General features: G+C 62.2%; 2 protein-coding genes across 2 annotated transcripts; both read right to left on the reverse strand.

Annotated features, from left to right (window-relative positions):
* Window positions 1-257: 257 nt before the first annotated feature.
* On the reverse strand, window positions 258-13,315 carry DDR2 (discoidin domain receptor tyrosine kinase 2). Its single transcript, XM_005528639.3, has 17 exons — window positions 13,206-13,315; window positions 9,518-9,624; window positions 7,739-7,841; window positions 7,404-7,635; window positions 7,173-7,320; window positions 6,932-7,037; window positions 6,375-6,558; window positions 6,061-6,304; window positions 5,891-5,953; window positions 5,635-5,765; window positions 4,927-5,137; window positions 4,244-4,458; window positions 4,021-4,157; window positions 3,481-3,672; window positions 3,001-3,229; window positions 2,319-2,468; window positions 258-1,684 (listed from the first exon to the last, which is right to left on the reverse strand). Exons 2-17 carry the CDS (start codon window positions 9,612-9,614, stop codon window positions 1,547-1,549), a joined length of 2,580 nt encoding a protein of 859 aa, XP_005528696.2. The 5' UTR covers window positions 9,615-9,624; window positions 13,206-13,315; the 3' UTR covers window positions 258-1,546.
* A 1,827-nt stretch (window positions 13,316-15,142) lies between these two features.
* On the reverse strand, window positions 15,143-22,368 carry UAP1 (UDP-N-acetylglucosamine pyrophosphorylase 1). The gene is made up of 10 exons (XM_088060642.1): window positions 22,065-22,368; window positions 21,784-21,988; window positions 20,945-21,120; window positions 20,534-20,706; window positions 19,191-19,384; window positions 18,663-18,806; window positions 18,124-18,312; window positions 17,666-17,713; window positions 15,894-15,960; window positions 15,143-15,669 (listed from the first exon to the last, which is right to left on the reverse strand). The coding sequence occupies exons 1-10, from the start codon at window positions 22,366-22,368 to the stop codon at window positions 15,577-15,579; spliced, it is 1,593 nt and encodes a 530-aa protein (XP_087916768.1). The 3' UTR covers window positions 15,143-15,576.
* Between the last annotated feature and the right edge of the window lie 379 nt (window positions 22,369-22,747).

Below are 22,747 nucleotides of genomic sequence, written 5' to 3' on the forward strand. Positions count from 1 at the left end.
CCTGCCCTCTCCCACACCCACGGTCCTGCCCCGCTCCTGCTGCTGGACACGTCCTGACACGGATGCCGAGCCTCAGAGCATCCTCCCTCCCACCCGCTGGGATGGACAGCGAGTGTGGGAGCGCCAGCCGGTCTCTCGATCATCCTTGCTCCAACTCTCAGGCTGTTCCCACCCCGCAGCCCAGGCACACAGGGCAGCTCCAGAGCCCCCAGCCCCGGGCAGCCTGCAGAAGCGCCACAAGGAAACCACGCAGGCGATTCACGTACCGAGTGTCTCTTCAGCGGGTTTGCCCCTACACACAGGTGCATCTACTGATATACACATGCCTTAGCCACGGGATACAGGGAACTGTGCCACGCGCGCCTGCTGCTGCTCAACTAATGAGTACAAAAGTGTGGAGGGCTCCCTGGACCCTCCAAGTCCACAGTTCCTCCTGCCCAGCCGCGGGAGGGTGTGGGGCGTGGTGGGTAGCCTGCCAGGACACACGGCTTTGGCACCTGCCCCGTTTGCTCAGGATGCTGCCAGGTCCGGGAGGACGGACCGGTGCCAGAATGCCGAGGGATGCTCAGGGTGGCAGAGCCCAGCTCAGGGGCTTCAGCTGGACTGTGATGCCAGGCTGAGAGCCAGGAGAGCTGGAGTGCCCCACTCCATGCCTGTGGGGTTATTGCAGGCACGGGCATCAGGCAGCTGCCAATGAAACTCTGCTCGTGTGTTCCTCTCCTGGCTGCTGAAGATGTGGGTTAACCCTGGGGGAGGATGACCTGGAGATTTCCCCATGGAAGTAAAACGTGCTGGCATCCTGCTGCCAGCTGCCGTGCACCGCCCATGGGGCATCCAAAACGCGTTTCTTGGGCAGCTGAGCTGCCCTGGAGTGGCTGTGGTGGGTGAGGGAATGTCCCCTCGGCACAGGATGCCCGCTCCTCCCTGGCTGCACACTCCAGCAGCCGGGAGCACCCCCAGTCTTCTCCCTGTGCAGCCGGGGCTGGCCAGCAGGGAGGGTGCTTCCTGCCTCTCCATGAGGCATGTCCAAAGCCCCAAATGTCCGTGGAGTCTTTGTTTTCACCCTGTGAGTGCACAGCCCACCGAGAGCAGCTCCCAGCTCCTCCTGAAGCGGGTGCTGGCTGCCGGTCTGTCCCTGCTCGGGCGGGCACACACCCGCACACATCCCTTCCCCAGGCGCCCGCCCTGCGTGTGGGCTGAGCTCCCTCACCGAGAAAGTCCAGCTGAATTCGTCCCCTCCAGCTGGGGAAGAGGAGCCGCTCTGTCCCGGTCCTTGTCACCAGGAGCACGCTGCATCAATAAATAACCCTCAGCCAAGGCTGTGCTGCTCCCGGGCTCGGGTCTCGGGGAAGCGGGAGCTCTGAGCCGTCCCACGCCGTGGGGCTTTGCTGTCCTTGGGGGTCTCCTCTGAGGCCTCACTGCACAACGAGAACACGAGCAGCTGCTCGGGGTTTATGGCTAAGTCCGAGTGGAGTGGCTTTGGTTTGCATCTGGGGCTCCTCTGGGGACAGGGAAGGATGGGGACCAGGATCGCGGGAGCCGAGGCTCATTCTTCACTGGCTGAGTCCTGGAGAAGGCGATGGATGTCCTGGAAGGAGGGACGATCTTTAGTGTCCCGTCTCCAGCAGCTGAGCATTAGCTTATAGACTGAGTCAGGGCATAGCATGGGCTGGGGAAGGTAGGTCTGCAACACAAAAAGCAAAAATGACAAAGAGAGAATTACTGCCACAGAACCCGATGTGCAAAGTGCTCCTGGAGAGCCCCGTTTCTCAGGGTGGCCCGTGTCTGCATGGCCCAGGGTGGGGGCTGCGCTGCCGTGAGCCCAGGGGCAGGGTGACCCCCAGATGGCACAGTGATGGGGCAGTTTGCTCCTCCCTCCCAGAGGAGTTCCTGTCCCACAGCTGCCTCACAGCCAAGCTCACCACTTGGTCACCTTAAAGTGTCCCAGGTGCATCACTGGCCCTCTTGTCCCGTCCTGTCCCATCCCATCCCATCCCATCCCATCCCATCCCATCCCATGGTTCCCATCCCATCCCATGGTTCCCATCCCATCCCATCCCATCCCATGGTTCCCATCCCATGGTTCCCCTCCCATCTCATCCCATCCCATCCCATCCCATGGTTCCCATCCCATCCCATGGTTCCCATCCCATCCCATCCCATGGTTCCCATCCCATCCCATCCCATCCCATCCCATGGTTCCCATCCCATGGTTCCCATCCCATGGTTCCCATCCCATCCCATGGTTCCCATCCCATCCCATCCCATCCCATCCCATCCCATCCCATGGTTCCCATCCCACCTCACCCCATCCCTACCTGCCGGCCCTGGTCCCGGAAGAACTCGCCGGTGTTTTCGATGACCTGCTCGTCAGACATGTGGGAGTAGGGCTGCTCCTGGCAGAGCGTGAAGGTCTCCCACAGCGTCACTCCGAACGCCCACACGTCACTGGCCGTTGTGAACTTACCCTGGCCAGAGGGAGCAGAGCAGAGCAGGGTCACGGGCTTTATCCCACCCTGCTCCAGAAGCTGTAGGTGCTCAGGGATCAAAACCTCGTTGTGGACGCTTTGGCATCCAGATCTGAGCTCAGAGAGGTGCCTGGCCCCACAGACCAGCTTTCTGCCTGGGGCCAGAGCCTGGCCAGCTCCAGCTCTGTCTGGCAGTGGCTGCTCTGAGAGCTGGGGCTTGCCAAGGACCCAGCTCCCTGTGAAGGTGAAAACCAACACTGCTCCCGCTTCCAGGTCTGGCCATGGCCAGTATAAAATGCCAAGCGTCCTGCTTAAAGGACGTCCTGCACTGTAACATCAAAAACCACCACAGTCCCCCCAGCCTGCCTCAAAAAGCTGCCACCACTCCTGCTTTCCCCATGCTTCACCCAAATCTGGGCTGCAGTGAGCACAGACCTCACCATCCCTCCTGCACCCCCAGGCCAAGGACACAGAGCCTGAGCCTGCCCAGAGCCATGTCAGTGTCCACCAGAGGAGCCCAGGCCCCGTGTACCAGCAGGATGCTCTCCCAGGACATCCAGCGGATGGGGAGCACCGCCCGGCCCTGGATGCGGTAGTAATCCCCGCTGTAGAGGTTCCTGCTCATCCCAAAGTCGGCAATCTTGATGGTGTAGTGCTTCCCCACCAGGCAGTTGCGCGTGGCCAGGTCCCGGTGCACGAAGTTGAGGGACGAGAGGTACCTCATGCCCGAGGCGATCTGGGTGGCCATGAAGCGCAGGTCACTGTCGGGGGGACACGGGGCTGATGAGAGAGGGAGGGGAAGGGGAAGGGGAAGGGGAAGGGGAAGGGGAAGGGGAAGGGGAAGGGGAAGGGGAAGGGGAAGGGAAGGGGAAGGGAAGGGGAAGGGGAAGGGGAAGGGGAAGGGGAAGGGGAAGGGGAAGGGGAAGGGGAAGGGGAAGGGGAAGGGGAAGGGGAAGGGGAAGGGGAAGGGGAAGGGGAAGGGGAAGGGGAAGGGGAAGGGGAGCAGCCCTACCTGACGGTGGGTGTGTGGCCATCTGCAGGGCCACCTGCCTGCTGGCGGGACAGGAACTGGTTGAGGTCCCCATTCTCCATGTACTCGGTGATCATGCACAGGGGATCATCTGTGATGCACACTGCCAGCAGCCGGATGATGTTGGGGTCCTTCAGCCGTGACATGATCTTGATTTCCTTCAGAAAATCATTCCTTTCCGGAACAGAAACCACACGGGTCGGACAGACAGACCCCGAGGGGCACGGAGGTGAGCGCAGACTGGCCAAGAGCGGCACCCACCCACCCACACCTCCTGAGGGACCTGTGGGCCCCTTCCCCTGGGACTGGAGATGAGCTGCAGGGTGGGCTCAGCAGCTGGACAGGCACTGGGGAGCTGGCTAGGAACAAGGACCCTGACACGTGGCAGCCCAGCATCCCCAGAGAGCTCAGGTGTGTGGTCCTTGCCGCTGGAGACAGGGGAAGCTTTCCAAGCATCCCAGCCCTCCTGGAGAAGCTCTGCACGGGGGCAGCGCTGGGCTCTGTGCCCCCCTCAGCCCCTACCTGGCATTCTTGTTGGCATCTGCCCGCAGCATCTTCACAGCCACCAGCACGGGGCGCTCAGAGCTGCCATCCAAGCCCTCCAGGGCAAAGTCCTTCCCTGTGAACTTCTCCATCCCCTCCACTTCACAGAGGTGAACCTGGGGGAGCAAGGGGCAGCCGTTACCTCTGCTCAGCCTCCCACAGCCCCGGCCAGCCGGGAGAGCTTTGCCCGATTCCCGCTCACCTCCCCAAACTGGCCTTCCCCCAGCTTCTCCTTGAAGGTCAGCAGCTTCCTGGGGAACTCCTCGACGGCCACGTCCTTGCCGGAGAGCAGGTCCATGGTGAGGGCTGGCACCGAGTAGGTGTTGCCACCTGTCACACCCTGCAGGTTGACGATGTCGGCCTCGGCGTAGTGCGGGACGCCCTCGGGGACGCCGGCCTTGGCGGGGCCGCTGCAGCCTGGGGGGACACAGCGGGGCCAGCCCTGCCGTGGGTGTCCTGCCCTGTGCCCTCTGCTCCCCGGTGCCTGCTCACACTGTCCCCGTCTGCCCCAGAGCCCCCCGTGCCGCCCCACGGGGCCGCATTCCCGCTGCTCCGCTCCTTCCTCTCCGGGGGCAAACACACCAGTCGAGCCCTGAGCACCAGGTGAGCAGAGATCAATGCCTGACCTCCAGATCATCGAGGAGGAGGTGCCAGAGCATCCCAAGGATGATGGTGGGACACAGCTTGGCCTGGCAGTGGATGTCGGAGATGGCTCTCGGTCACGGGCTTTGTGTGACCTTCATGTGGGATGCACGGGGGCTTGTGTGACCTCCCCCCTCTGTGACAAAATGTTTGGAGAGCGGCCAGAAGCTGGGGCTGGGGAGAGGGGGCTGCAGCAGGCTCAGTGCAGATGGCTGTGAGCACGCAGGGTGTCCTGGCTCTCACCTGTGTCCTCCTCCCCCGAGGTGAACTCGGGCAGCTTGCGGATCAGGCGGGAGGGCTCCTGGTAGTCGGGTCCCAGGGGGAAGATGCGGTCGTAGGTGGAGCTGGACTCCTGCTCGCTGGGCGAGGAGGAGCGGTTGTGGATGAACATGCTGGATTCGCTGGGCAGGGAGAGGCTGACGGTCATTTCATCATCCAGCATCCTCCGTGATGCCTGTCACAGCGGGGCAAGGGAGGAGAGAGGTGGGGTTCCCCACAGCATGGGCAGGGTGGGGCGTCTCGTGTTCCGTGGTACCAGGGATGTGCCCAAACCTCCTCTCTAGTGCCTTGTCCCTGGGTTACAACACCTGCCTGGGTTTGTCCTCATGCCCCCCCTTCTCTTGTCTGCCTCTATGGAGAAGGGTCCGGCTTCATCAGTTCTGTGAGTGACCTTGGTGGCTGTGGTGAGAACCCTCTGCACCCACGCTCCTGTTCCCCAGCTCAGCTTCAGGACAGAGGGATGGACAAACAGGCAAGTCCCAGAGTCACCACCCTGCTCAGCTAATTCCCCTTGCTTGGGCGATGGGTGAAAAGCACAGCCTTTCTGAGGAGGGGAAGGGAGCATCAGCCCTTGCACAGAGCCTGCTTTCTCTGTGCCGAGCCCAGAAGAACCTGCCCAGAATGATCCCAACCCCCACAGGGCGCCTCACCAGCCACACCACGCCTGCCCACCTTCTCCAGCATCTTCTGCCAGAACTGCCGCCACAGGATGATGACAATGATGGCCACCAGGATGAAGATGATGGCCACCAGGCACCCGATCAGGATGCGCGTGTTGCTGTCGTCCACCTTGAGCGTGGGGTCTAGCCGGAGAAGGGGACAGCGAGGGCGGTCACAGCGGGGCGTGGGGAGACCCCCTGCCCCCTTTCCTCGGTGGGGTGGGGCACGGCCCCCACCCGGCACAGGGAGACACGCTTCCCACGCTTACCGTAAGTGGTGGGCACCACGGGTGCCTCGGCGGGGGGCACCGAGTTGTTGTACATGGCTGCATCTGGCCAGCGAGAAGCCAACATCAGGCGGGGCTGTGGACACCCCCCAGCCCCACTGAGCCTCCCACCAGCACAGCCTGGTCCCTGCGGGGCTCGCAGGGACGGGTACCTGACTGGAAGGTGATCTCGCTGAACATCATCCAGGTGTCGGCAAAGTAGTACTGGCACTTGATGGCACTGGCCATGCGGTGCAGCAGGGGCACGGTGACGAAGCGGGCGCTGGGGTTCACGTCATCCAGCACCAGCACCGAGGACACGGCGCTGGGCTCCCACTCGCTGGCGTCGGCGCGGAAGTAGCACTGCACCTCCTTGAAGATCTTCACACCTTTGGCGAACATGTTGTTGCAGTGGACCTGTGGGGCAGCCTGTCAGCACGGCCGCCGAGGGGCACGGGGAGGGCGGCAGGGCGGGGGGGGCGTGGACCTTCATGGCGGTGAAGTTCCTGATGCGGTCGAACTCGAAGGTGATCTCCACGAAGCCGCCGGCCGTGCTCTCGTTGCGCCAGCCCACGTAGTCGTAGCCCGGCCAGACGTGGTACTCGTGGGTCTGCGTGAAGTCGTCCAGCCCCGACACCCCGTCCGTCAGCTGGCCCAGGCCCTCTGTCATGCTGGCAAAGGGACAGAAGGAGCGTGACTCTTGCCATCCCCACAAACCTGCACCTGCACCCTGCACCCCCCGGCAGCTCCTCACGGGCCCTGGGACACTCGGGGGGATCTTGTTCCTGATGTTCTCTCTGGAAAAGGCTGTGGGGTGCAGAACATGAGGTGCAGCTAGAGCAAATCCAAGGGAAGGGCTGGGGCTGCCTCCCCCATCACACTGTCCCATCACACTGTCCCCCTCACGATGTGCAGCCCTCCCAGGCTGGCCACGTCCCCCCCCCGAGGGACACCGCAAACATTTGCTCTGCTGAGGATCAGCCTGACAAGGCAGGGAAGAAACGTCCCCCTGGCCTGCTGGCCAGCGTGGCACGCAGTCCTCACCTGTAGCCGAAGGCCCCATCGTACACCGAGTCGTTGAGGTAGATGATGGTGCCCCCGGGAAGGACGAGCTGCTGCCCGACCGGCGCGTTGTAGGACACCAGCCCATCTGCAGGAGGGAGAGGTGAGTGCACGGACACCCGCCAGTCCCGGGCGCTGCAGCACGGACAGCCCCCATGGGATGGGCCACAAGGCCAGATGGGCGCTGGGGACACGGGGACAGGCACAGGAGAGCAGCACCCACCCAGCCAGGCGCAGCCGTACAGCTCCACGCGCAGGCAGACGCTCATGGAGTGGTCAGTGACGGGGATGAAGCGGACAAAGCGGGCAATGAGGGGCGGCTCCAGGTCCTTGAGGACGATGTCGTAGGTGTTGGTGTTTCCATCCAGCACCTGGAGAGAGAGCAGCACGGTGGGGATGGCCAGGAGGAGCCTCCTCACCCCCCACGCAATGCAGCCCCCGCCCTCCTCCTCACCTGCTTCCCGTGCCGGTTCCTCCAGGAGATCCAGCGGGTGCCATCCCGGCTGTAGTTGATCTTATACATGGGGGAAAACTCATTGCCGTGGCCCTTGGCGTGGCGCCCCTGGGTGCCCACCAGCGTGATGAAGTGCAGGGCTTGCAGGTCGATCTGCAGGAACTCCTTCAGGTCATCTGGCTCCACCGCGGTCTTGGGGCACCAGGCTCCGTCGCCGTCCTCCGAGTCCAGCCTGCGAGCCCGGAGCGGAGGAGCTGTTTGCAGGTGGCCGAGGCCGGCCCCGCGTCCCCCTCCTCCCTCCTGCTGGGGCTGCTGCAGGAGGGTGCCACACTCACCGTCCGTACTTGGCGGCCGTGGAGTCAGACCACTGGCTGGAGGCTGAGATGTCCTCGTCAGGGATGTGCCCGCCCGACATTCCCAGGGGGTACCGACACACCGCTGCAACGACACCGGCGGGGCGCTGGCCAGGAGGGAACCCCTCTGCCACTGCCCAGCCGGGCTGGGGCACATCCAGGGTGCCCCAAGGCAGCCTTCTCCACCCCTCTGGCTTGCAGAGAGGGGGTGAAGCAAGGAGGGGACAGTCCTGCCTAAGCAGGCACCCTCCCGAGCCAGCGAGGACCCTGGCCAGAAGCGGGTGCCAGCCCAGCTCCAAGGGCTGACGGGCAGGCCGGGCCCTGTCCCCAGGGATCTCCTCAGCCGTGCTGGCAACGACCTGGGCTGCGGTGGAGCCTGTGAGCTGGCACTGCTGTCCCCATGCTCCAGAGGGCTCACTCCAGAGGCCACTTGCCCAGAAACCTCACTGGCAGCAACCGTGTCGTGCTGCTCCCTGTCCCTGCCTTGGGGAGCCAGTGACCAAGACGGGCACTCATCCTCCCCGCTGCCCCCTCAGCTGCCATCTCCAGCCCTGCTCCCGGCCTGGCTGAGAGTGGAAAAGTACCCGGGGTGGCAGGCGGGCTGCAGCCCGGAGTGGCAGCCGACTCCCTCAGCACCGCATCCTCGCTGCTTCACAGGAGTTATTTTTTCACGCCTGGCTGCCAAGAGCACTGCTGAAAGGGCGGCTTGTTTGGCCGTGTTTACCGTCTGGCTGCCGGCTCCAGCCCACCGCGCTCCCGCCCCGAGCAAACACCCGCACCGAGGTGGCGAGGAGCGGGCAGGACGCTGTGCCCGGGCCACCTCCACCCACAGCCCCTGGCTCTGCAAAGAGCCCACATCCCCTCGTGCCACCATCCCCGGGACACCGGGACCGGATCCTACAGCCGGCACAGGGACGAGCGCGCCTTCATCGTGAGCACTGGCGCAGCGGGAGCATCTCCTCTGTCTCCTGCTCTGCTCCCACTGAATTCCTGTTTAGTTCTTGCCAAACATGGAGCCAGCCCTGGACTTTTGTCTTGGTAATAACAATCCTGGCCGGGCAAATCCAATCCTGCCAGCCACAGATGTCTGCAGGAGAAGCAGGATTGCCTCCCTAAGTAAGAACCAACCTCCAGGGAAGACACAGCTAACTCCTCCCACAGATGGAAGGAGCCTTTGAAGGGACTTGTTAAAGGGACTCCCTGGGGAAACCCTGGGAAAACCCTGGGAAAACCTGGGCTCTGTCCATCCCTGCAGCACAGGATGGGGCTGAGCCCTGCAGGAACGGCTCTAAACACGCTTGTGCCGCCGGCTGGCGCACTGTTGTGGTTTCTGAGCAGAAGCCAGGCACCCAGTCAAGCCACTTCACCAAAGCCAGCCTTGGTTTGCTGCAAAACCACCAGAGAAGGCACAGCCCAGCAGAGAAAACAACATCTTGGCACCTGGCAGCCTCGGTGAGCCCCCATGGGCAAGGGCCCCGGTCAGAGCCCAGGGCTGCTGTGCTTTGTTTGCCATGTCCAGCACCTGGCAGGGCAGGACAGCACCCGTGGCACGCACAGGGGGCTCTGCAGCTGCCCGAGGGAGGTGCAGGACAGCAGTGACCAGGCAGCTCCAGGCTTGGGGGGCCATCACATCCTGCCCCAGAGCTACAAAGTCCCAGAAATGAGGGAGAGGATGAGTCCAAACTTGGCCATCGGGCAGGAGCAGAGACCAGGGAAATGAAATGACGGCACCTGCAGCCACCTGGTCCCTGTGTGACTTACCGGGGTTGACCTGGGCTCTGGCAGCATGAGGGACGTGCAGCAGCAGTGGCAGCAGTGGCAGCAGTGGCAGCAGGGCCGGTCTGGGGGTGGCCAACATGTTGGCAGTCCTGTGGAGACAGAGCCAGGGCTCGTCACGCTGAGGCAGCCGAGGAGGGGACAAACACCAGCTCTGCTTGGGGCAGCCAGCTGAGGATGGCAGCGCTTCTCCTGCCACCCTGTGACCCCGTGTAGGAGGAACTGAGCTCCAAGCCTCAGCTCTGTGCTCACAGGGATCCTGGGAGCCATGGCGTGCCACATCCCCACGGAATGGCCACAGGACCCGCGGGAAGCTCCTTGGGCTCTGCCCGGGGCCAGCACTGGCCACCTCCACCGCCTGCCCTCAGCTGCCAGGAACCCCGAGCCCGGGCAGCTCCCGCTGTGCCCACACACCTCTGGGTGACCACCATGGGGTTTGGCACCACGCCGGGGGGAGCACCCGGGACACCCCTAAAGGTCACCAGCCTGCCCCAGGCTCCCTGAGCTCCCCTTATCTGCCAAGAGGACACTTCACACCAGCACCAGATGCAATCGGTTCTCCTTCTATTAAAAAAGGCTGTTTGAACCTAGTTGAAATGCACATTGACCTTTGAGAGAGCAGCCTACTAACCTGGGGGTTAAAGGGACCACAGCTGCTGGCCAAAAAGGGCCTGGCTGCTGGGGTAAATCCCCACTGCACCAGGGATGACTCCTGGCTGGCACATCCTTGAACCAGCCCAACACCACTGGGGCTGCAGGTGAACACCCACTTGTGTCTCTGCATTGCCCCGTGCTGTTGTCCCCACCACCAAGAGAAGGGCTAAACACACCCAGACCAGCTGCCCACATCCCACAGAGCCAGCTGGGAGCTGCTGGATCGCTGCCCCAGCTGGGGTTTGGCATGGCAGGAGCGAGACTGGGGTTTGGCATGGCAGGAGCGAGACTGGGGTTTGTTGTGGCCACACCAGCAGCCAAGGGGACAGCAAAACCCCAGGAGCTGCCACCTGCACTCTGCTAGAAGCTCTCTGCACCCCACAGCACCCTGCTGGATTCCTGGGGGACTCTGCCAAACACCACAAGCTCTGCAGGAGACACAAGTAAACACCTGCACTTGGGATCATTTCCCCCTTTTTTTCTAATTTTCTTTTATTTTTTTAATTTATTTTTTTAAAAGCACATATGTGGTTGCTTATCCCCCCTGTTCCCAGCTGGGAAACTGTAGCTAGTTGAGAATTTCAGCTGCATTGCCCAGAGGCACTCGCAGGAGGCTCCTGCATTTGATGATGGCCAGTTGCCCCCAACATTAAAATCTTAATTTCCTTCTGCATTCCAAAAAATATCCAGGGATATTTTTTCCCCACTACTCTTTCAGGCTGAGTAAACTCTTTAAGCATCAGGATACCAGATGCTGTAATCTCCTGCATTTCCATTTAGCCTAGCATAGGGAAATCATCCCCACGTAGCCACTGGGAAGTGCTTGGGGCTGGGGACAGTGTGGGGACAGTGTGGGGACAGTGTGGGGACAGTGGCTCAGGCTGAGGGCTAAGGGACACGCGGGCAGTACTGGCAGCCCAGCTGGAAGCCAGTCTTGTTCCGCCAGCCCTGCAAACGGGACGACTTTGCAACGTTTTGACTGAAAATGTTTGCTGAAAATTTTCAACCACTGGAAAGTTTTAGTGCAGAGAGTTTTTGGAGCTCCTCCCTGGCATCGCCTGGGCTTCGAGCTCCCCTTGGCTGCTGCTTTCTTGTTGTTTTCCCTTCTTATTTCCCTCCTTCCTTATTCTACTGAAACAACCAAGGGAAATAACTGGGGGAAAAACTAAATCCGCATTTGTTAAGAGACAAAGCCCACTCGAGCCGCGGTCCCCTTTGCTGTCCCAGGTGAGGTCCCCAGCTGGGTGAGGTCTCCAGCTCGCTTTGCGGGCACTGGAGGAGCCCGATGCAGGGAGGGGATGGATGGATGGATGGCAGCAGGCTGCCCACCCTGTGCACACCCGGTCCAGCCTGCCGGCACTTCCAGAGCTCCTCTCGCAGAGCTCCTGTCCTCACACGGGGCTGGGGCTGCCGTCCTGCCGGGCCAAGGGAACGTCCCCGAGCGGCGACAGGCTCGCCGGGAGCTCGGCCCGGCGATAAGGGGATAAGGATGTCGGGATAAGGGGATAAGGTTATTGGGATAAGGGGATAAGGGTTCAGGAGCCCTCCCCAGCTGGCACTACAGCCCCCAGCATGCCGTGCCGCCCTGGCGGGAGCACAGTGCAGCATGCTGGGACCCGTAGTCCTCCTCCCTTCCAAAAATGCCATTTTAGACTTTTTCTGGGCTGGATGCAGCCCCATTTTCTGCAGCAGAAGCGCCTCCCCGGCCACGGGCCGGCGGGCTCAGCCCGGGGCATCGCGGGTGCGAGGGGCAGCCAGCACGGCCCGGTGGCTCCCGGTGCCCGGCAGGAGCGCGCCCGGGGCCTGGGGACAGCGGGACAGAGGGACCCGGGACAGAGGGACCCGGGACAGAGGGACAGAGGGACAGCGGGACAGAGGGACCCGGGACAGAGGGACAGAGGGACAGCGGGACAGAGGGACCCGGGACAGAGGGACCCGGGACAGAGGGACCCGGGACAGCGGGACAGAGGGACAGCGGGACAGAGGGACAGCGGGACCCGGGACAGAGGGACCCGGGACAGCGGGACAGAGGGACAGCGGGACAGAGGGACAGCGGGACAGAGGGACCCGGGACAGAGGGACAGAGGGACAGCGGGACAGAGGGACCCGGGACAGAGGGACAGCGGGACAGAGGGACCCGGGACAGAGGGACCCGGGACAGAGGGACCCGGGACAGAGGGACAGCGGGACCCGGGACAGAGGGACAGCGGGACAGAGGGACCCGGGACAGAGGGACAGCGGGACAGAGGGACCGAGGGACAGCGGGACAGAGGGACAGCGGGACAGAGGGACAGCGGGACCCGGGACAGAGGGACCCGGGACAGCGGGACAGAGGGACAGCGGGACAGAGGGACAGCGGGACAGAGGGACCCGGGACAGCGGGACAGATGGACAGAGGGACAGGGACCCGGGACAGCGGGACAGAGGGATAGAGGGACAGGGACCCGGGACAGAGGGACAGCAGGACAGCGTCCCGTGGGTGCTGCATCCAGCAGCGCTCCCCACAGCTCCCGGCCCTGCCCCGCGCTCCGCCAGCCCGGATTGCAGCTCCGGCAGCGGGACACGAAGCTCAGGAGCAGCGGGACACGAAGCTCCGGCCAGCGGGACACGAAGCTCAGGAGCAGCGGGACACGAAGCTCAGGAGCAGCGGGACACGAAGCTCAGGAGCAGCGGGACACGAAGCTCAGGAGCAGCGGAGCCAATGAGCCCTGGTGCCTGCCGGGCCCTGGGGACAGCAGGGCCCCTCTGGCTCGGCAGCGCTGCCGCCAGCTCTGCCAGCAGACGCAGGGGCGGCAGCTGGGGACGGACACCGGGCCCGGGCCGCCCCCAGGCTCGGGGGGAACGCTGGCACCGCGGGGTCGGCTGGCGAAAAGGGGTCGCTTGTCACCTCCCCGAGCGAGCACAGCGCCCTGCTGCTGCCCCAGGGGCTGCCCGGGCAGACCCACAGCCCAGCCCCGGTACCCGGCTCCACAGTCCCGACCCCCCCGCAGGCCGAGCCCCGCACGGCCCCGGCACTCACCGCAGCGGGGCCGGCCCGGCTCCGAGCCCCGAGCCCGCGGAGCCAGGTGAGCACAGAACTTCTCCGGGCTGATGCAAGATGCCTCTGGGAGCTCGCTCGCATTCTGCGGATTCCTGGGAGCCGGCCAGAAATCCCACAATCCTACATCTCGCACATTTGGTTTCAATTAGGGAGCGGAGAGGGGGAGCCAGTCAGCGATCCGGGCTGGCTTTTTGGCAGAGGTTATTTTCCTCGGCCCGAGGGAATGTGCGCAAAGCTATAATTTACAGCAAAACCCATTCATAGCGCAAGAGAAAAATATAAAAAAGCCCCCGTGGCCAGCAAGGGAACTCAAAGCAGTAGGCAGCGCTTGGCTGTGGCACGGCACGCGTGTCCAGCACCCCCAAAACGCGGCTGGTGGGGACAGTCCACGAGAGCCCAGAGCGGGCCTGCAGGGTCCCAGGGGGAATCCTCCTCTCCTGGGGGAAGGATTTGGGACTCCTGCACGGGCACACGTGGCCGGGACAGCAGCCAGAGAGCCGGCCTGGCTCGGTGCTCCAGCTGCCCGAGCTCCGTGCGGAGCTGGTGGCTCGACATCATTTCCAGGTACCAGCCTGGCACGGCGGCTACGCAACGAGGCAGGGAGAAAATAGTAACAATACTACTAATGCTAATAATGATGGGCTCATGGTGATCTTCGTGCAACAGCAAAAACCACAATTAAAGAACTTCTTTTTTTAAAAAAAATAATTTTTGACTGTTTTTGCTTTGTTGAATTCCACGCTCACATTATGGGAAGGAAGTAGCACCCCTGGCAGCAGGCCAGCAACTCCCTAAAAGGCTTTCCTGTCCGACTAGAAACCCCACAGCCCCAGGGCTGTAGCCTTGCTCCTAAACCAACCTCTGCCAGCCTGAAGTCTGCAGCCAAAGCAGCAGAATGGCAGCAGGGGAAGGCACCGCTGCCCCCGGCAGACACTGGGACCCTCGTCACTGCCACCAGAGAAGGGCTGCAGCTCCAGCTGAGCCAGCACTGCCCAGGGGGACAGAGGCAGGGCACGGCTTCCCCTGGGCTGGCAGGGAGCCGTGCCCCATGTGCTGCCCCAGAGAGCTGGCATGGAGAAGCACAGGCTGCCCTACGTGCGCACTGGCACAAACACCAGCCAGCTCTGCTCCACTCCCCTCCTGCTACCTGGGACTGCTGCTCAAACAACTTGGCAGCAGCCAGCATCCCAGTGCTGTGTCCCAGGACAGAGCTAGTGCAAAGGTGGTGGTCTGCAAGCCAAAGGCCACACAGAGCCCAGCCAGCCTGTAGTGAGCCAGCAGCAGGCACAGAGCCAGCCAGGACCCTCCACACTGCCCTGGTGGCCCAGGCACAGGGCCTGGGGAAACAAGTGCTTGGCTGAGCCCGGGATGCTCAGCAGCCACCTTTGAACCCGGGGGGCACCTGGTGACTTCCCCCAGAGGGAGCGCTTTGGGTCCCATTCCCAGGCCTGCAAGGGACAATCCTTCCCCAGGCAGCCCCAGGGCAGCAGGAGCCTGTGACCACAGCAGGAGCAGGAGAGGGGCTGGCCAAGATCTACATCCTTCCTCCCAACCAGGAGGGGAGGCAGCACAGCTGCTCTGCCCGAGGCTATCAGGACACCACACTCCTCGGCACTGGGCTCATGCAGGAGCCAGATTCCCCCCAGGAAAAGCAGAGGGCACATGGCACTGGTGGTTTCACCCTGAGCACACCTCCCTGTTCCCACCTCCTCAAGGCTTGCCACTGTTTGCAGAAATGAGAGAGGAGGGTGCAACTCTCTGCTTCCTCCAGGAAGGCCCCAAATGAGCAGTGCAGGCTAGAGGCCCTGTCTGCAGCCACCCTCACTGCACTGAACAGAGCACTTGGCATGACGCTGTCAGCTCTCTGCTCCATGAGCCTCTTGCTGGAAAGTCACTGTCACTCAGACACCACCAGATGACAAACAGGAGGGACTCAGAGTTTAATTGGGGGCTTCCAGTTGTGCAATATACAAAGGATGACCAAAAGGGAGGACATGGGCAATGACAAGAACCCTATTAAAAAAAAATAGTCATGTAGATTTAAAAAAAATAAAAATTCAAGATTAAACCCAGCCCCGTACCATAAAAATCCTCTCTCTGCATGTACAATGACTATTACTATATACATGTTTAAAAATAAATGCCCACAGCCTGGAGAGCAAAGAGCAGCACCACAGCTGTGCTTTGTGGCAGGGGAATCCATAGTGTTTGGTTTTTAAATTAAAATATAAATAGGAGCATACAACGTGCCAAGAACCGAGTGGGTCAGATCCTGCTCTGCACAGAGCTGTCCCTGCCAGGCCCAGCCATCAGCCTGTGAGCTCCTGGCAGGATGGGCACCACGCTGCCTCTACATCCCGTTCTTCACCAGCTCGTGGATCCCATCCTCGTCAATGATCAGAGGTGTGCGGAACTCTCGGTCCTTCACGTACTTCTCCAGACCCTAGGGGAATGAGGAGGGGCTCATCAGAACACAGCACATCACCCGCTCTGCTGTGCTGCTCACGGGGCCTCTGCTCCCCTCCTGTGCTGGCACCCAGGGGAGCACTGCCCCAAAAAGCTCCCCAGTGAATTGGAGTCCCTTTTGTGCCTTATCCCCTCACATGTGTGCCCTGCCAGCCCGCTCCATCTGCAAAGGCCTCCGAGCTCTGCAGAGCCAGTACTCACCTCTCCTCCGTAGGAGACCAGGGGAGAAATTTCACACTGGATTGGCAGGTCGTTTGCATCCTTCAGGCTGCAGAGACAAATGTACAGTCAGGAGAGTCAGGTACAGCCCAGGGAGGGGACACAGATGGGCCCAAGATCTGCGGAGGCCAGGCGGAGGCTCAGGGGCTGTCTGGGGCCCACACAGACCCTGCCAGTGCAGAGCTGCCCTGGGTTAGTCAAGCCTTGCGTGCTCTCCAGAGATGCCAGCTAAAGTTTAGATACCAGCAGCGACTGAAAGGGAAAAGAGCTTTAGATGGGGCTTTCAGGGTGCCTTTCCATGTCTGTAACCACAGCAGTGGCTGTGCCCCCAGCCCCGCTGTTTTTGATGCTGCCTGGGAACGAGTCACCCTTTCCTTCTCCTCCTGCAGCCCTGGGGTGATGTGAGATGCACTCACCGAGCACCTGCCCGTTCGGCTGGACACAAGAGGTCTTGCTTTAAGCCCTCTCTTGCTTAAAACCTCAGGACACAGGGTAAGCCCTTCTGCTCCCTCAGAAACACTCCCTGAAACACTGTCTGCCCCTTCTGCCTTTGCCTGTTAGATCATCTCGCCTCCTCTGTTCTGCCTGTGGGCTGCAGCTGGTGAGCAGAATGTCAGGACCACACCAGTGCTGCCACCAGCCTCCGTAGGACACGCTTGGATGATCCCGGGATCCAGCTGGGAGTGCAGCTGTGTGGACCCAACAAGCAGCCACGGCAACAGCACCCCAGCGTGGCCCTTCCCAGCCAGTGGCCACAGCAGCCAGGCAGGCATGGCAGGATGCCATCCGTGACAACACTCCCTTCACCCAGGCTGAAGCTCCTTCCTGCTGCCACGCACTCACTCAGCCCCCTCCTGTCCCAAGTGTCAGTAGATAAAACTCACCCAGCCCAACCCACACTGGTGTTTACCTTGAGTGTTAGATTCAAGATAGTTGTTTTAAAAAAAAAAAATTGACATTAAGTGGTTATGAAGGGTAAATGTAAGACAAGGTGCATCCTTTCTCCTACATGCTAACTAGTGTAATGGCTTAGTCGTAAGCCTGAAAACACTTGGAGTCTGGAATTAAAATATATAAAACAGCTGTATCCCACCAGAAAGTGTCTGAAGATGCAGCTTCCGAAAGAAGGGAATGTGACAAGATTGCTAATTCTGTGAGTCATTTACACTCACCAGCTCCAAGTCCCAGCACGTCTGTGCCTACAGAACACAACGGAAGAGTTAAAGCTTCCCTGTGTATTCCCGTAAACTTTCCAGCACTGAGCCAGGGGCTTTCCCTGGTGTCACGCTCTGGATCTTCCAAACTCAAGAGCTGGAGTCACACAAAGCCCAGCTGGCTGCTGTGCTCAGATTCACACATGCTACATCAAAGCCTGCCTGACGTTTGCTTCGTGTTTTTAATCCCATTTGGGTCTGCCTGGCGGACACCGGGAGGAGACGGCAGCCATCCCCAGCTCTGGGACCGCCAGGAGCAGTCCCTGCCATGCTGTGACCCCTGGGGGCTGCGTGCAGCCAGCACCAGGCTGCTGCCATCCTGCACCAAGAGCATGAGCCCCATCCAGTCACCCCTGTGAGAGGAGCCCGGCCGGGAGCGGAGCTGCCTGCGCCCGCCACCAGGAGAAGCCCCCGTGCCCGGTGGTGCCATGCCCCAGTGCCCGCATGCGGCCCCGTTAGCCTGGCACGCTGCTCTGCCTGCAGCCCGTTAGTCCCTAAGCACAGCCCCGCCACCATGCACCTGGGGACACCAATAGTTACTTGTCATTGACATCTGCTGGGCTGGCAGCTGACCTTCCGTTTGTGACGCTACACGGGAATAAACAAGGGTTAGCAAGGGGGGAAAACCAGAGCCAAACGAGTCTGGGGTTTGCTGATCCCTAAAGAGGGCGGCGGGAGCTCTTGTGCTCGAGGGATGTGCTGATGCCAGCCTGGCTGCACGGATCTGCTGCCTGCTCTGGCTTTAGGGAGCCACCCCCTCCCTGCAGAGCCAACCTTGGCTGTGCAATGGAGGCTGGCAGGATTCAGGTGCTGAACTGAGAAGGAAAGCTGCTGCTGGCTGAGCACCACTCCTGCTGCCACCACACAGCTCACACCCAGCTCTGCTCCGCAGGTCACCCAGGAGAGGGGACCCATAGCCAGCCGCTTCTGTGACACCGTTATCAGTGCTGGGATTGCCTTGTGCTCAATATCCAGCCCCAAGTGGAGAAGCAGCTCACCGAGGGATGGCAGGGATGCGTGTGCCGTTCTCATCCACGAAGTGCCCCCCTGCATTGAGAACCCAGCAGTGGTGCAGGGACATCAGGGCATGTCGGGCTGTGGTGGGGTTGTCCTTGCCATTCTGGCTGTCAGCGTTCTTCAGGGGAGAGAACTCATCCTCACGCAGCACCTCGTACACCACAAACTTCCTGGGGGAACACAGCGTGGGAGGCTCAGGTCTGGAAACTGTGGCTGCTTCCCCTGCCAGGGTGGCTGAGCTGGGCCCACAGCCCTCCCCCAGCCCACACCCACAGGCTGTTTTCACAGCCACGCAGGAGGGAGGGGAGGGCCTGGCCCGTAGGGTCAGCAGATGTTCTGGCACAGGAGCAGGGCTCAAGCCCAGCAAGAGGCACACAAGGCCCATCCCTCCAGCTGCCAGCCTGTCCCCCTCCCCGGGCAGCGCCAGTGGGCACACCCTGGCACAACCCCAGAGGCTCTCAGAGCTGCCCCAGGGAGAGCCAGCAGCCAGCCTGGACCCCACGGAGAACAAAGGACATACTTGGAAAACTGGAAGATGTCGAAGACAAACTTCTCCATCTTAATCCCATTGGGCTTCTCGGGTTGGATTAGCTGCCCTGTAGTGATGTCCACGTGTGGGATCTTCTTCTCAGCCACGTGGTGCTGCAGTTGTGGTTCGTAAGTGCTGTAACGGGCCAAGAAAGAGACGTCACTTGCCCAGGCAAGCCACGTCCCCAGCTCAGCCACTGCTGCAGCAGGACAGCTGCCCTGCTCTGACCCCGGCTGCCCCAAGGCACGGGCTGCTCGTCCCCACAGCAGCCAGGAGGGCCGGCCCCACATGCCTGCGCTCTGGGAGCAGCATCCACATATGGCCCGGAGAAACCTTATGTGAAGGAAGGGGCTGTGCAGAGAGGTGGGGTCAGACCAGCTGTGCAGGGCCAGACACCGGGGGCCCCATCCCAGCACGCCTGGAGCTCAACCAGCAGAAAGCAAGGCACAGCCAGCTCTGCCCAGCAGCAGAGGCACTTCAGCACCAGCACTCCTGTTCTGGCACTCCAGCAGCCCTTACTTGACCACGTCTTTCAGGAAGGCAGTGGTGAAGTAGTGGTTGGCGATGTTGCCCGCGTTGAAGAGCAGCCGCCCGTCCGCGCCGCGCTGCTGGGCGGTGGCCAGGGAGATCTCGCTGTACTCCACCACCTGGTACACGCCGTCCACACGGCACACCACGCCCACCGGCTCCGTGGGGTTGGTCTTCTCCACCACCTGCCCGAGGGAAGCACTGTCAGGGAAAGCACCCAAAGCCCCACGCCTCAAACACACTCCCCTGTAAACAGCGGGCCCGGACCAGGCCTTTCCCTCTGCTGGGATGGGGATGCTGGAGCCCTCCCAGCTGCTTCTGGCACTGGGGACTGGAGGAAGCTGCGATGGCAGGGCCGGGTGACAGGTGTGAGACACGCCCAGAGGGCACAGCAGGATGTGGCACCAAGCCAACCTGCAGCTGGCAGCTGGCACGGATATTTTTAGCCAGCTTGCTATGCACAACCAAAAGGTTGCTGGCTCAGCAGAGCCATCCCCCTGACCTTCCTCTCCTCCTTGCACCTCACACAGCTCCATCTGAGTGTGGGATACCCCAGCAAATCCCTACCCACCACTGTCACACAGAGTGGTGGCATGCAGCAGCGCAGGGCTTTCTCCTTTCTGCGTGCTAAGGTTTATTTCCTCTTTCATGCAGGCCAGGAGGAGAAACTGCCTTGCCTTTCTCAGCTTACCCTCTGAAAGCTGCAAGGCCAGTAAGTTCTTTCACCTGTTTGCCAGAGCCAAGCCCAATGCAAACAAAAACTCTGGCTGTCAAGCCAGTCTTTAAGCAAAGCTTGAAGTGTGCAATGCCCTATCCACAAGAAATGGGGCCGGGTTCAGCGTCAGCTGCACCCACCGTGTCCTGGTCTGGTGCCCAGGATGTCAGGCTGGGGACAGCTGGCAGCTTATGGCAAGGATCTTGTCTGCTTGTGCTACCCACAGCCATCCAGAAAAGAGCTGCCCAGCACCCAGGTGTGCACCAGCCAGCTACACAGGGCTCCCAAGCAGCCTCTTGCCTCTTGGCCCAGGGGGACCTCTAAGCCCTGGGCCTGTTGGTGCCACATCCCTGTGCAAGGCAGAAGAGCAGTGCCAGGCATCCTCCAGGTTGCCAGGGGCAGGCAGGACTATCCCAGGGGCAGGCAGGACTATCCCAGGGGCAGGCAGGACTCTAGCAGCATGTGTTACTTCACCAGCGAGCTCCAGGTACTTAGCTATCCCTCCCGGTAGTGGCAAGCCAGCAAATGAAGGGTGTAAAGTCAGGGAAGCCAGACAAGGAGCAGGACAGAGCCCACCCAGTTCTGCAGAAGCAGTGCCTGCCTACTCCCAAAACCATACCTTGGCCCCACAGTCTGCTCCCTTCTCCAAGCAGAACCCGATGAACCTGGGGTCAGCCACCTTCACCAGGATGTTGTCCACACAGTAGACGTGGACGCTCTGCACTCCCCTCCGCTCCATGTCGTCCATGATGCCGTGTGAGCCCAGGGCCCGGTACAGGCCCCCGTTGCCATCTGCAGAGGGAACACACCCCTGGGGCTGCAGCAACACCCCACTCCCTGTCAGCCATCCACACTCATCCTCCTTCCCCGTGGGCTGATGTGGAAGGTCACCAGCCCAGCTGTGTCCCAGCCTGGTCCTCCCTGCCGAGACAGACACTCCCAGCCCGAGTCAGCCGCGGGCCAGGTCACAGTGAAGACTGCAGCTCCAAAAGCTGCTCCTCAGCACCACGTCTCACCCCTGGCCACCAACCTGGTGCCATAGCAATCTTGCCCTTCTCCTCCAGCAGGATTTTCCCATCGAATCCCAGGGCAGGCAGCATGCCCTGCTGGAAGAAGATGATGTTCTCCTTCTTCAAGCCAAAATAGCGATGTTTCTGGAAGAACTCCTTGGTGGACTCCATGGTGCGGCCACTTGTCATGATGTACCTGTTGCAGAGTAAAAGACACCCAATGAGCAGGGAGGAGAGGCAGGGTCTCACACCCCTCATCCCAAATGTGGAGAACACCCAGGATAGGCTTTTCACCCCTCCACACTAGGAGGATTTGACCTGCTGTGGTCCTACCACCTTGACATGCCAATGAAAGGTTTCACCCTTCTTGCAACACGTTATCTCCAAAACTACACAACACTGTGCATGGGACACCCAGCTGCAGTGCCAGCTCCTGCCTTGTCTACAGAGCACCTCAGCAGCTTCCACCTTGCATGGACATGAAAGCCCTTCCCAAGGGCTGTGGGACTGAGTCTGACAACGTGGGACCTGACAGCGCCAGCCTTGAACCCCTCACTCTAAGGGGCTACGCCCATTGCAAAGCATTGACACCAAGAGGGGCTATGCCAGTCTGTGGTCCTTGAGCTGCCGAGGGGCTCTGCATCAACCCAGGGGCTACTAAGGGGAACTGCACCAACCCAGGCTAGCCTCGGGCTGCCAAAGGGAACTGCACCAACCCAGGCTAGCCTCGGGCTGCCAAAGGGAACTGCAGGGGATCGCGGGCTGCTGACACCCAGAGGGCTGTGCCGATCCCCCGGGCCCTGATGCAGCGGTGCCAGCCGGGCACTGTCAGTCCTGTCCCCCCGAGGCCGTGGCTCACCAGGGGATGTGGCAGGGAGTGCCGTGCTGCTCCTCCGCCATCTGCTGCAGCCGCCGCAGGCGCTGGGCCTGGAGGTGGAAGAGGGTCTTGCGGGAGGGCAGCCCCACGTCGCACATGCCCTTGGGGTAGGGGACGCCGAGGCGGGTGCCCTGCCCGCCGGCCAGCAGCAGCGCGGCCACGCGGCTCGCCGCGATCTCCGCCAGCCCTGGGGGAGCAGACACGCGTGGGGCCCGCCGCTCCGGCTGCCCGCCGCTCCGAGCCCCGCCGCCCCGCGCACCTACCGCGGCTCTCCCAGCGCGGCACCAGCCCGCGGTCGCGGGAGGCGCTGCCCAGCACATCCCGCGGCACCGGCTCCATGCGCGCATCCAGCCCCGCCGCCGCTCCCGCCCCGCCGCCGTCCCCGCGGGCGCGGCGGAAGAAGCGGTTGATCTCGGCCACGTCCATGTGGCACAGCTCGGCCGCCAGCGCCCGGCGGGCCGCGCCATCCAGCTCGGGCCAGAAGCGCAGCACATGGTCCTGGCCGCCCGCCGCCAGCCGCTCCCGCAGCGCCGCCGCCTCTCGCCCCTCAGCCCCGGCCGCCTCCATCCCGCCCGCCGCCGGGGGGCTGCCGCCCCCGCCGCTTTTATACCGCCCGCCGGCCAATGGCCGGGCCCCTCACCACGTGGTGGCGCCGCTCGCCCAATGGGCGCCGGGGGAGGGGCGGAACCGCCCGCCCCCCTCGCTGCGCCGCCGCCAATGGGAGCGGCCGCTGCGGGGGCGCGCGCCGCGGCCTGCCATGGCAACGCGCGCCACGTCAGCGCGCGGCCCCGGCGGGCCCGGAGGGGATGGAAAAAGCCCAAATCCACCCCAAAAAGCGGCGGCGATCCCCGGGGAGGAGGAGTCAGCCCGGCCCGGCCCGGCCTCGGGGCGTCAGCAGCGATGACACACGCGCCGCTCCTGCCGTCATCGGGGTGGCGCGGCATGC

The sequence above is a fragment of the Pseudopodoces humilis genome, chromosome 10 (genome assembly GCF_049639895.1).
Source record: "Pseudopodoces humilis isolate 2021_Gansu_Grassland_sample_001 chromosome 10, ASM4963989v1, whole genome shotgun sequence".
In the NCBI taxonomy this organism is placed as follows: Eukaryota; Metazoa; Chordata; class Aves; order Passeriformes; family Paridae; genus Pseudopodoces; species Pseudopodoces humilis.

Excerpts from the sequence above, each read along its gene's own strand:
- DDR2 (XM_005528639.3), bottom strand. The coding sequence starts at position 9,614 with ATGTTGGCCACCCCCAGACCGGCCCTGCTGCCACTGCTGCCACTGCTG. Across the intron at positions 3,230-3,480 it reads GGCCACACACCCACCGTCAG|TGACCTGCGCTTCATGGCCA; the intron begins GTAGGGCTGCTC and ends TCCCCCCGACAG. Across the intron at positions 2,469-3,000 it reads CCTGGGAGAGCATCCTGCTG|GGTAAGTTCACAACGGCCAG; the intron begins GTACACGGGGCC and ends CCCTCTGGCCAG.
- UAP1 (XM_088060642.1), bottom strand. The coding sequence starts at position 22,368 with ATGGAGGCGGCCGGGGCTGAGGGGCGAGAGGCGGCGGCGCTGCGGGAG. Across the intron at positions 18,313-18,662 it reads GACATCTTCCAGTTTTCCAA|GAAGTTTGTGGTGTACGAGG; the intron begins GTATGTCCTTTG and ends GTGTTCCCCCAG. Across the intron at positions 17,714-18,123 it reads CGCATCCCTGCCATCCCTCG|CGTCACAAACGGAAGGTCAG; the intron begins GTGAGCTGCTTC and ends ATTCCCGTGTAG.